Source organism: Stegodyphus dumicola, chromosome 9, assembly GCF_044657685.1.
Source record: "Stegodyphus dumicola isolate Sdum_Otavi_A_Nest chromosome 9, ASM4465768v1".
NCBI lineage: Eukaryota > Metazoa > Arthropoda > Arachnida > Araneae > Eresidae > Stegodyphus > Stegodyphus dumicola.
In genome coordinates this window covers 79913009-79925690 of record NC_140776.1, presented here as the reverse complement: position 1 = coordinate 79925690, position 12682 = coordinate 79913009, and the positions used below count along the sequence as shown (strand labels likewise).

The following is a 12682-nucleotide window of genomic DNA, read 5'->3' as shown; positions in this document are numbered from 1 at the left end:
AATCTGGATTAATAACTATCATACAAGGAAATAGAAATGGGAAATTATAGTAAAGGTTGAAATCATACATAATTGGTAATTTACATAATGATAGCTGCACATATCTTTGAAGAATAATTTCCTTCATGTACTCAGCTTCTTTATTCAACATGTTTCCTTTTCATATTAGAATTTTTGGATTTAATTAAGGATTTCCGTTATTCTAAAAATAACTAAATGCATTTAGAATGTACAGAAAAAGCGGCTAATTTTATTTCTTTAGTAATATGAACATTCAGAAGCAATATGAAATACATATAGTAAAGGACGGTTGCAGAGCTGATGAGGAAGAATTTCTAGAATTTACTGACACACCGAAAAAAAAAATCTAGAAATGGCAAAACTTTTAGAATTTAGAGCAAGCATTGGAAGCAGAATTTTTAAAGGCAGTAGGAGCAGAACTTAGGATCCACACAGACTGCATCAGGTGGGAAAGTGCCAACTATGTCTATGATGCATTAAGATATATTAGATGAATCTTTTAAATCGTAAGTTTTCAATTTCTTTATTAATAAAAAATCTCTTTCTATAATGCCTGTCCATGTGATAAGATCAGAAGCATTTTTGATATATTCCATGCTTTTAGAATCGTGGGTCTATAAATCTTGCCTTCAAATCCTTCTAAACTTTCTAAGCTGCAATGTCTAAAATCCTAAAGAAAAATTATCCCTACCATTTCTGTAACATAAAAAAGCCAGAAATATTTCAGGGAAAAAGTATAAAATTAATTTTCTAGAGAAAACTGATGCACATTCTGAGAATTTTGAATATTCTGAGACAATTACATAGGAAACTCTTACAATGAAAAAATTAAAAACAAGACATTTTTAATTAATTACATAGCTAATTTCTTTTGCTAAGAGCTGTTTCATAAATTGTGCTTTATAGCATTATACCTTGTTTATTTTTCAGATTTAAAATACAGTCAAAAGTCGTTAATTCGGACACCCATAATCCAGAATGATCTATGATCCGGACCTAAAAAACTTTAAAAACTAAAAAACCTAAAGCTAAAAACTTTCTGCGCATGCGGCGCGTTGACACAAGCGCATAGGCGTTTTCGCGTGCGCGTTTAATGTATAACGGATGGTGCAAGCTAAAATTATATAATTATCTATTTCAGTTAATGTTGATGATTGCATTGTTCCTTAATCTTCGAATTGGATGCGGCTTATTATTTTTTGTAGACTGTAAGAGCAATTTTATAAAAGTAAACTTGAACTTTCGATTATGTCAATTTCCGATTCTGGAGCTCCCAAAGGATCTACAAAACGAAAGTATGTCTCGATGTCCGTCAAACAAAAAGTGGAATTGCTGCAAAAAATGGATAAAGACATGAACAAGGTGACAGAGAGGTTAGTGAAAACGAAAAAATTTCGATTGACAAGTTAGTCGGTATTCTCGGCACAGCAATTACGGGACTTGTAACTGAACAAGAAATCATGTCTGTTTATAGAATTAAAGAGAAAGTATTATCACATAAAACAAAACAACTTACATTGAAAGAAATGTTTAATAAAGTAAACAAATAAATATTAAGCTTCTTTTTTTGTAAATTTTGATACCCTTTAGATCATAATTGTTCTTTATTTCATAAATTACAGTTTCATGTTTTTAATTTTAGAATTTGTGCATGCCATCTTACGAGATTTAAACTGATGATCTATAATCCGGAAAAATCAATAATCCGGAATCGCCGAAGTCCCGACGAGTCCGGATTAACGACTTTTGACTGTATTGTATAAGTTGCCAAAATGAAACTTTATAACATGACAGTGAAAAATAAAAATGTTTTTTTTTAATGCTACTTTTTAAATATAATTTCAATATATTACCATTATTTTAATAAAATGTATCAACGTTACGATGTTTTAAAAAAAATCGTCGAAAAATTCTCAGATTTTGGAATTTAAAAATTTTCATAGAAACTAATCTTGAAGTCACCAAATTTAGAACCGTTTAATAAATGAATTCACATTCCCAAAACCAAAAAATTGTTTTTAAGAGCTCTTTACTAGAAAAAATTAATTTCAAAATGCTTATGTTTCACTTCTTGCTTAGGAACTCGATCGGCAGTGAATCACCAAAAATATTCCTCAAAATGACAGTCGTAAAAACAGACAGAAATTTTAGATGATTAAAATTAAGGACCTTCTGTTGATTTTGGCCAAAATTAAGGACTTTTAAAGACCAAAAATTGATTCAACAAGAAATTCATACAATCTCCATGCAAACAAGGAGTGCACTTCTTGACCTCTTAGTCTAAATTTAAACATAAAAAAAAAAAAAAAAATCAGACAATTTGGAATTGTCCCAGGTTTCTTTTAATACACTGTAATTTTTACAGAAATACTGCAACACATATTTAATATTATAAATTAAAATATTTATTAACAGACTAAAATTATTTAAATCTGATCAAAGAAACCATGGTAAAAGTTTACAATCGAGTGTCCCTTGTATTTTAGAGATTCTTTTTTGACCCCAAGATCGGCGCCAGGAAGGCACAATTTCATTATGGCCGCTACACGAAACCAAAATAAAGTCAAAGAATTACAAACTCTGTGTAAACACATCGATCTGTTTTTACTTAAAAAAATATCCTAGAATTGCACAAACTGGGCATTGCGCACTGCCTTAAATTTGTCCATGTACACATCAATCTACTTTCATTTCAATAAAATCAGGAAGCTAAAACAAAGTTAAAACTATCCCGGTAACCAGAAGTGATATTTCATTGCCAAAATTTTTTTAAAAATGTCGCTAATCCAAGGGGCACTCAATTTTACACTAGAGCCAAAACGGTAATAAAAAATATTTATTCCTCAATTATTGCATAAAAGAATCTGTATTTTTAGTGAAAAAATGGGTACTTTTACGTTCTGCCGTCACCAATGATGGTACAACTGATGCCAAACGGAATATCCTCACTGGTTTTACGCCTCATTTTCAAAACAAGTAGCAGCCATTTCTTAACAATAGATTGGTTCTTTCAATATTGGCATACAATTACATAGAATTTTTACCAGATAGTACAATTTTATTCCCTAAGGCCACTCACAGTAATCAGTAATTAAGTAAATTAAAATGCAATCACACAGCTCACCCAAAGGCAAAAATACAGAAAGGCAAAGTCAAAGGTTAAATTCATCAGTTCTAATGAGAATACACTAGCGAAATAAAGCACTGTGATTTTACATAATTTCTGAGTAAGCTATTCGTACGAATTGAAATAATTCTTGCATTTAAACTTGTATTCCAAATTAGGATTTAACTTGACATTAATGTAGAGAATTATATTTTTGAAGCATAGTTTACTTGCGATGAGATAACTTGGGGTCACGTGATATGATCCGGCGAATCAGCTCGTTAAACCATGAAAGCATTTTGCTTTCAATGTTAAAATGTCTTTTTACAAAATTTTAAATATTAAAGTGTTTAACGCATTCAAATTAAAAATTCTTAGAACTGACATTTGTTAACATTTTTTATGTGTATACTGTATGTTGTTGCCAATAAAGTCTACTTGGCGAAATTTGCGCCGGCAAAACGGAAAAGTACCAAAATAGGACATCAGTTTTTTTAAAGTTACCTTTAATTAAATACCTATTTCAACAGTAAAGCCCAATTTTAAATTAGATTTATCACTGAAAGATAAGAACAGAAAATTTTAAATAATTATAAATAAAATTACAATAACTGATTAATTACATGTTTAAAAGGAAAAAGCTCACAACTGCAATGATTATGGGCAGTTCTATATCTCCCGCTCTACTGGGCTGATTGACAGAATTCAAATTGCGTTCTCGAGTCGAAAGTGCGACTTCGGATATATATTAGATTTATATATAGCTCTATTCTAACATAGTTATTTTGACAAAAAATCGGACTTTTTCTTCAAATAACATACTATTTTTTTTCCCATATTTCGATTTTATGATTCAAATTATGCCTAGATAATAAATTTTGTAAAATTTGGTGTGAAATTTTAAAATTTATATTGGCAAAATTTTTTCAGTTTGCGCCAAGAATAATTTTATATTAGATTTTATTTTAAACATTTCTTTGTTTTTCAAATTTAATTTTAATTGTTTAAGTTGCATGGTTTCTTTCGAATAACTATTTTATAAATTTCTATTTACTCATTCGAAATGCGTAGTTTAAATATGAGGTGCATCATTTATTTTTCAAATAGTTTTCTTTATATTTTTTTTGGTCACAGTTATTATTTTAGGTAATTTTTAAATTTTTAGACTTTTATTTTAATTGTTTACGTTGCATTCTCTTCAAATTTACTATTTTTTATTCGAACTGAGCATTTTAAATATATTTATTAATATAAATTTTCCAGGATTTTATTTGAATTGCATTTCTTTCGGAAGAACACTTTGTGTCCCAGACTATGATGCATCTGAAAAATGAATATATTAAAAGAGAAAATACAGTAAAGAAGTTAACACGCCTTTCAACGTTACGTTCTGAAAAGATATATAAACGAGAAAGATTTATAACCGACATTTTTACTTAGGATGACTTGCATATATTGCTAAATAGCTTTAACTTTGTGCTCATTGCTTTACACAATTTTATCATCCTACATTTAGTTTCTTAAAATGCTATTCATATTTTAGTCAAATATTTTATTTTTGAAATCACAAGAATCAAATATCATGAGATTAAAGAGATTAAAAAGTTTTAAATTAAAAAAAAATACTAAATTTTATGCAAAAATTTTTCTCACACATTACACATCCATCACAAGTATATTAAAAAGCATTCAAGTTTTCAAAACATCTTGGTATTTCTGACATTCAGTTTAAATAAATTTATCGCCTTCCATTCCATAAAAGCAGCAACGGCCGAGCGGTAAAGTCGCTGAACACTGGTAGTTTGCTTTGGGGTTCGAAAACGGGCTAGTTGCATGGGCGTTTTCATGGTTTTTCTCATTGTAACATGTATGCCAGCTGGTTTCCCTTAGAAAGTTCTTCACGAAGGCCTTATCTGCCTTTTAGGGCAGATAGCCCTGCTTTGCCATAACTTAATAATCCAATTCAATCCATTTCATCAGTACTTGGTCTGAGCCTTTATCAGTCTTTAGAGGCTAAGCATTAAGGCACGAGATGAAAGGAAAGACTGATTTCATCAAGAGGGAAAACGTCTTTACGTGACATTTACATACATCACTGGTTAAATTCCTGAATATTCAACTAAGAAATCATGGGATTCTCCATTTATGATTATATGATGTTCTATAACATAATTTAAATTTATACAAATATACAGTCGAAAACCAGTCGCTCTTCACTTGAATCTGGAATATCATCATTTTTGTATTTTCCGTTATCACAAGCTCAGTTGATGGTATTTGCTGGTGTATATGTCCAAGTGTTTTCTCTTTGAATACCCGAAGTCCTTGAAGTATTCTGAATGTATATTCAAAAGCATCCAAGTTTTCTAAACACCTTGATATTTCTGACAGCCAAACTTCCCTTCAAATTTTTGCTTACTTTTCTCCCTAATTTTCTTGTTTTCTATATTTTCAGTGCTCTCAAAAGAAAATTAAACTGATTGTTACACTTCCATAAATTTTGCATTTTTGTCAATTTTTTTTTTAAAATATCAATTACATCAATTGCGTTTCAGCTGAAGACAGCTTAACATTTTCTAGGCATTTTAACTATAAATAAAGTTTAAAGCAAAGTCCAAAGGATAAATATTTTAATTAAAAGATTTTTTGCTAAATGACAAAGAAATAAAACAATCCAGCAGTGTTTATTCTGTACCAGAGTGACGCAATTCTTATATCGGCTGCAAACAATCTAAATCATATTAAAGATCATGTTTTTTAATACAATCTATAACACAAGAAAATTAGCTACTTAAAACATTCTTTCTAAGAGGATTAATGTAAAATATTATATTTATATATATATATATTTTAAAGCTGGGACATGACCCAACCTGTCAACGTCCTGTTTGCTTACAAACATTGTGAAAATAAACATCAAACGAACTTTCTCAATTTAAGACAATTTAAATGCAGTCAAAGTAAAGTAGCAGACGATAACACGGTGAAGGTAAAAATATACTCTTACAAATATTTAAAAAAAAAAGAAAAGAAAGAAAAAGAAATTTTTAAAAAGTTGAAAATTTGAATATTATTTATAATTTAAAAAATAGCTTTTCATATAGTATTAATAAATATTTATTATGCATCACTGAGGGAAAGAGATATTAATAAATATATGCCAAATTCAATTAACGTTGAGGAGCTAAAATTTTTAGAGATAATTTTTTAAACTACTTGTACGATTTTTACAAAACTTAGCAGTCTGGCATAATTCAAGTCGTAGAATCGAAATATGTAAAAAAATTGGTATGTTATTTCAGAAAAGTCCGATTTTGTATCAAAATACCTGTTAGAATAGTGCTATATATAAATCTAATATATAAATCTAAGTCACGCTTGAAAAACGCAATTTGAATTTTGTCAATCAGCCTAGTAGAACGAAAGATATAGAACTGTTCCCCCCCTTTTTTTGCACACTATACCATAGCGAATTGTGCTACATGTAGTTAACTTATTTCTTGAGATTCACAAATTCATTTTTTTTATAATTCATAAATACAAATTTTCAATAACTTAATTTTTTGTTAATAAATAAAGAACTGGAGAAAATATGTTTCCTAAACTACATTTTTTGTACTATTCAATTCCTTTCTATAGCTTACCTTCTGGACCTCCTTCGCTTGGAATGTCTTCGACGATGATTATGACTTTCTGGTGAATGTTTTCTCCCAGAAAAATTATCACTATAATCTTCAGTGTCAGAAGTTGAATGCCTCCTTTTCCTTTGATGATGCATGATGAAAAATTTCCTTTAAAAACAATCTTTATTAGTATGCAAGATGAAACTAAATAATCACTAATGACAAAATGTCAGCGTTTTTCTGCGAACGAAAGCCACAAATGTGAAATTTAACAAGATGGCAGCACCTATACTAATATGTAAAGCTTCATTAAAAAATTAATAATAATGGTAATATACATAATATTTAATGTGCCCAATACCGAGCATGCACACATTTTGGATGTTAAACACTGCACAACTGTTCTTGATGTAATATATACTATATTTAGTAATTGGTACTGTGTTAATAGAAAAGTACTAAAATTCCCAAAATACTGCAACAGATGAGGAAACCTGTGCATATAAACTAGAGATAGTGAATAGAAAAACTGGCACTTATGTATTATCCTGTCCGCCATGAACTGTACCCAAGCAGTGCTAATTATGAACATGTCACAACACACTCACGAAATTTGCGGTTTCATTTTAATTTAACTCTTATAATTCTCGATAAGCTACCTTTTACTAACAATGATATATGTTTAAACTATTACTACTGTATTTTTCTCGCATTTTCGAAAAAAAAAATGGGGTCTCTTATCTACTACAGAACTGCAAACGGATTATATTCAGTCATGACATTCTACCACGAAAAAAGTCTATTATTGGACATGATAGTGAGCTGAATGCAGCTTGCAAAACAGTAAGGTCACAATCACATTATGTTTCGGCTACGCAGGACTTGACGTTGAAAGCGAAAATTCTTAGAACCCACACAATTGCAGGAAACGCACGTAGCTAGGTTACCATTCTCACTTACTACAAAAGTACATAACTCACTTACTACATTACTACATAACTCACTTACTACTACTGCCTAACAGTAATTGATTATTGCTCAAATTGGGATCAAGTGACCCTTCAGAAGCAGAACTTTCGTCTGATGGGTTGTCTCTACCCGGGACCCAAAATATTTTCGGCGAGGTTTGAAAAAAATTCCGCATAGCACAACACTGCTTCAATAGCTAGGTGGGACTTCGCTTCAGGCGGGGCTTAGAAAAGTCCTGTCTAGCAGGGACCGTAGCCATATGTGATAACCAGAGCTGTGGAGTCGGGCAGATTTTGGGATAAAAAGTGACGGAGCCGGAGTCGCTAAAAACAGGTCGACTCCAACTCCGGTTTTCGCTGGAGAGTTTGAATTTGAAATGAAATTAAAATGAGTTGAGAAAAATTGATGACAAGCTGAGTTACTTTTATTTATGGACTTTATACATTAATAAATAGTTATTTTCTGTTTTATTGACCTATTAATAAATATAAGAGAAGAGGATGGATGTGATATTTGCCATTAGTGATTAAACTGATTCATTTAGTTACAAATCTCATTGATAAATTTAGGTAAGCAGCAAGAATTCCTAAAATTGATGCCATTCTTAGGAAGCGAGCAGGAAAACGAGCAATTATTGATCAAGCAATGCAATAAGGAAGTACATATTTTATGATAAAGAGGTTTTTAGAATTAAGAACGTTTTCAGGAGATGTGACCCAAATCTTTCACTAACAGAAAGACAGTGGCATGATCTTGCAGAATTGGAAACTCTTCTTTCTATATCATGTATAGCCACAAAAAAGCTGCAATGTGAAGAATTGACAAGAGGCGAGAATAGGATGTTTGTTTTTTCTGAAATGGAGGGTTTATTGCAGAAGGAATCATTTCTTAAATGAAGGAAAGACAAACTAGTTTGCTAGAAAATGAGATCTTGCTGGGTTCAATATACAGAGATCCGAAACACCGAATTTTCTTGGATGACGAAATTAAAAAGGCAAAGAAAGTCATCTATGAACTTTCATTAAGAATGAAATTATTCTCAGAACAATTGGAGAGTTCGAATCAGGACAGTCAAACTGCAGACATTGTAATTGAGTCTCTATCATCCTTTTCCATTGATTAATTAGATTTTGAGAAATATTTTTGGATAATATTGAAAAGGCTAAGGCAAAGCGAATGAAAATAAAGAAACAAATGCCTTTAGATATAAAAATGAAAAAATACAAACAAGATTTCTACACGGCCTTCAAAGAAATAGAGAAGTATGATTGCGCTTGCAAGACACATCTTTTAGAAGTTATAAAAATCCATCCTGAAAAATTAAAAGAAGTAGCCCTAACAGTAACAGCTCTTCCTCCTACTCAAGTTAATGTGAAAAGACTCTTCTCAGCTCTGAAATTTATCAAATAGGATCTATTGCCCTCCAACAAAGATCTTCCCGAAGCTATACTATTTCTTAGAAATAACCAATGTCAGTTTTTCCATTTCATAATAAATCCTAATTAATATACTCCTTAAACAAGGTACACAGAATGCATCAGGTTGAAAATCACATAAAATACATGTACAATAAAAAATAAAATCTTTCACTTACTGAGATCAATGCTGATAGTAGGTTCAGATTGTTTATTCACCACATCACTCCTAATTAAACAAGTTTCACTTGCTTAATCAATCCTTTTTTCTGTAGCATCTAATACTTCTTTTATATTAAAATAAGCTGTAACCCATGTGTATATATCCCTCATATATAAATTTAAAGTGCATAAACAAACACGTGGATGTCGGGGGAACAATTACTCAAGTAATTTATCAATTTTACTGCATAAATTGCTTTTCACTCACAATTGAATTAGCGAAAATGCTTAATCAGAATTAGTTCTTTGTTGCTCTGCATTGGTTCTTATTCCCTTCAATTCCCCGAAATATTTGGCCTAACTTAAATTGCCAGTTTGGCATAGCCTTATTACTTGAGAAAAGGACAAAACACCTTTGTATTTATTTCTTAATTATTGCTCATTGAACGGGAATTGGTTTATTCCCCTTGAAAAGACTACTAATTTCAAATCAATGGCAATGATTACTTGCTTTTAATTAAACTTCTTTTTACTATTGAAATTTTGTTATTCATGATTTAATTCAAGTCCCCGTTAAACATTTTTAACAATTTACATTCACGTTACTTTAAAACTACTTTAAAACAATTTTCGAAATTACTTACTATGGATTCACTCTTTTTAGATAATTCTACTAAAATTAATTTTAGGAGATAATACCAATATTTCTTTAGTACATAAATTATTATTAACTTGCTTTCAGCTATTGCACAAGTAGTAAAATAACTGGATTTCGCACCAAGAGAATTTAAGATCATACAACATTTATATTTGGCTCTAGTGTAAAATAGGGTGCCCCTTCGATTGGCAACAATTGTTTTAAAATTCTGGCGATGAAATCTCACTTCTGGTTACCACGATAGTTTTAACTTTTTTTTAGCTTCCCAATTTTATTTAAATGAAAATAGATTGATGTGTACATGGACATATTTAAGGCAGTGTACAATGCCTAGTTTGTGCAATTCTAGGATTTCTTTTTAAGTAAAAACAGATCGATGTTGTACATGGACACAGATCTTGTGCAATTCTTTGACTTATTTTGGTTTTGTGTAGCGGCCATCTTGAAATTGTGCCTACCTGCCGTCGATCTTGACGTCAAAAAAGAATCGCCAATAAACAAGGGGCACCCAATTGTAAACTTTTAACTTATATTTAAATATATATATATGAGGGAGTTGGAGTCATTAAAAATTCCAGGAGTTGGAATCAGTTGGTTATTTTCCCTACTAACTATACAGCCCTGCTTTCAACTTCCCGCAGTAAAAGAAGTATACGGAAATGCACATGGTTTGCATCAGCGAGATTTTTTGAAGTGTGCAAGATATATTTATGGCTGCAGCAAAGAATTAACTTCAGTTAAATGGTGTGAAATGCAGTTGGAAATCAGTCACGAAACAGTTGTGAATTGGAATAACTACATGCACAAGGTTTCTGTGGATTCTTTACATTAACGTCAACAACAGAAAATAGGATGACCTGGTATGATCGTTGAAGTGGATGAAGTATGCTCACGAAGCTCAAAAACAATACGGGACAGATTCTACCACAACAGTGGATCTTTGGTAGAGTTTGCCACGAAACAAAAGAATGTTTTGTCGCGAAGGTGGCAAACAAATCCATGAGCATTATATTAGAAGAAATAAAGAAAAATATCGAAAAATGAACTACGATATACTAGAATTCATGGAAATCATATTGCACGGAAAACTGAAAGAGGAAAGTTTCGAATATTTCTAAGTGAACTATCAATACAACTTTGTCAATCCGAAAACTGGAACAGACACACAAAAAATAGAAAGACTATAGGGTTGCGGCCAAAAGGCGGAATAAGAATTATAAAGGAAAGGCACGGCACCCTCTGGAAAGTTACCTTGTCGAATTCATGTGACCAAGGGACACAGAAGTCCCATTTGAAAAAAATTTTGGTACAACTCTGATAAACGCCCTAATTTCACCAAATGTGGAGATGTGTTTTTGGCGCGATTGCGTGTTGTATGGCAACCATGTCAACGTTGAAAAATCTTTTGGTGGAGTAGTTTAATTGCTAGTTGGTTCGTGTCGCGTGCGTTTTTGAAATGGCCTATGTCGCGACGAAAGACGTGGTGGGAAGGTTTCAGCCGTGTATTTTAGATTGTGTGCAGAGTAAATTTAGTATGAAAAGGTACGATGTTGGAGTTGTTAACGAGTCTTTTGTTCACGGATGTATTTATGGGGATCGTAGTGTATTTTTGGAATTTCTGTCAGGACTTTTAAAACGGAGTTTGACGTGTCCGAAATGCGGAGCTGATATGAGAACTCGGACGAAAAATGGTGTTTCTGGTAGACTTGTGTGGGTTTGCAGTAAAATTGTTGCTAATAAAGTATGTGGTTGTCAGCGGAGTTTAAGGTTTGGATCTTGGTTTTCGTGTAGCAACTTAACATTGGAGGAACTTTTTATTGTTACTTTCGAAATTTTGAATCGTAGGAAGGCATGTGATATAGCAAAATCGTGGAAGTTTTCTTCACAGACATTGTGTGACTGGCAAAATTTTATTAACGAATGTATTTTGGACTTTGTATGCTCTGTATGTGAGAAAATAGGATGGAAAGATATTTCTGCTTTTAAAAGAAGCTTTCATTATGGTAAGTGCATCTTATTTTATTGTTTTTATTTTGTAGAATGTTATATTCATTGTTTTTTGTATGAATTTGTTTTTATTGTTTTTTGAATTGTCTGAAATTTATTTTAGTTTATTTTCTTGATTTGTTTTTAGTGTAGATTGTGCAATTCGTAGATGTTTTTTAAAGTTGAAACAGAACGCTGTGTACATGGTATTCTTTGAAATTTATTGTTGTTATGTTAATTTATTAACGCAGATGTGCGTAGTTCGTAGATGCGTTGGTTGCCTACAGTGTGCCATTCGTAGATGTTTTTAAGTTAAAACATGTCGCTGTGTACATGGATTCTTGTCAAATATTTTTGGTTAGAAACTTTACGTTTTTGCTATCTAAATTTTTTGTTTTTGTTTCAGATTTTTAGCTTCAATCATGTGTTCAAGACGTAGTTTTTGCATGTGCGAAAACCGTGTTTTTGGAGACATTTTAGGCTTAAAGTTGGAAATGTAGACAAAAAATTTAGATAGTAATATGGCAGCGTGAAATTTCTCGTCAAAAATATTTGGCGACTTGAGGGCACATATCAGAGTAGTTCCAAAATTTTATACGATATTAAAATATTTATGCCTCCAAAATGAAAAATTTCTTAGAACTAACACTTTTTATGCGTATACTGTTTGTTGTCGGCAATAAAGTCTGCTTCGCAAGATTTGCGCTGGCAAAACAGAAATGACGATGTTTGCGCCGGCGAA

The 12682-nt window shown here is 31.4% G+C and overlaps 1 protein-coding gene across 1 annotated transcript in view; it reads right to left on the bottom strand.

The window, feature by feature from the left end:
• Positions 1-12682, bottom strand: part of Doa (CDC like kinase darkener of apricot) — a 55299-nt gene that overhangs the window by 38352 nt on the left and 4265 nt on the right. Inside the window, exon 2 of the mRNA XM_035368828.2 lies at positions 6772-6918. Within this exon, the coding sequence (XP_035224719.1) occupies positions 6772-6905 (134 nt within the window). The 5' untranslated portion in view covers positions 6906-6918. The remainder of the gene's footprint in view (positions 1-6771; positions 6919-12682) is intronic.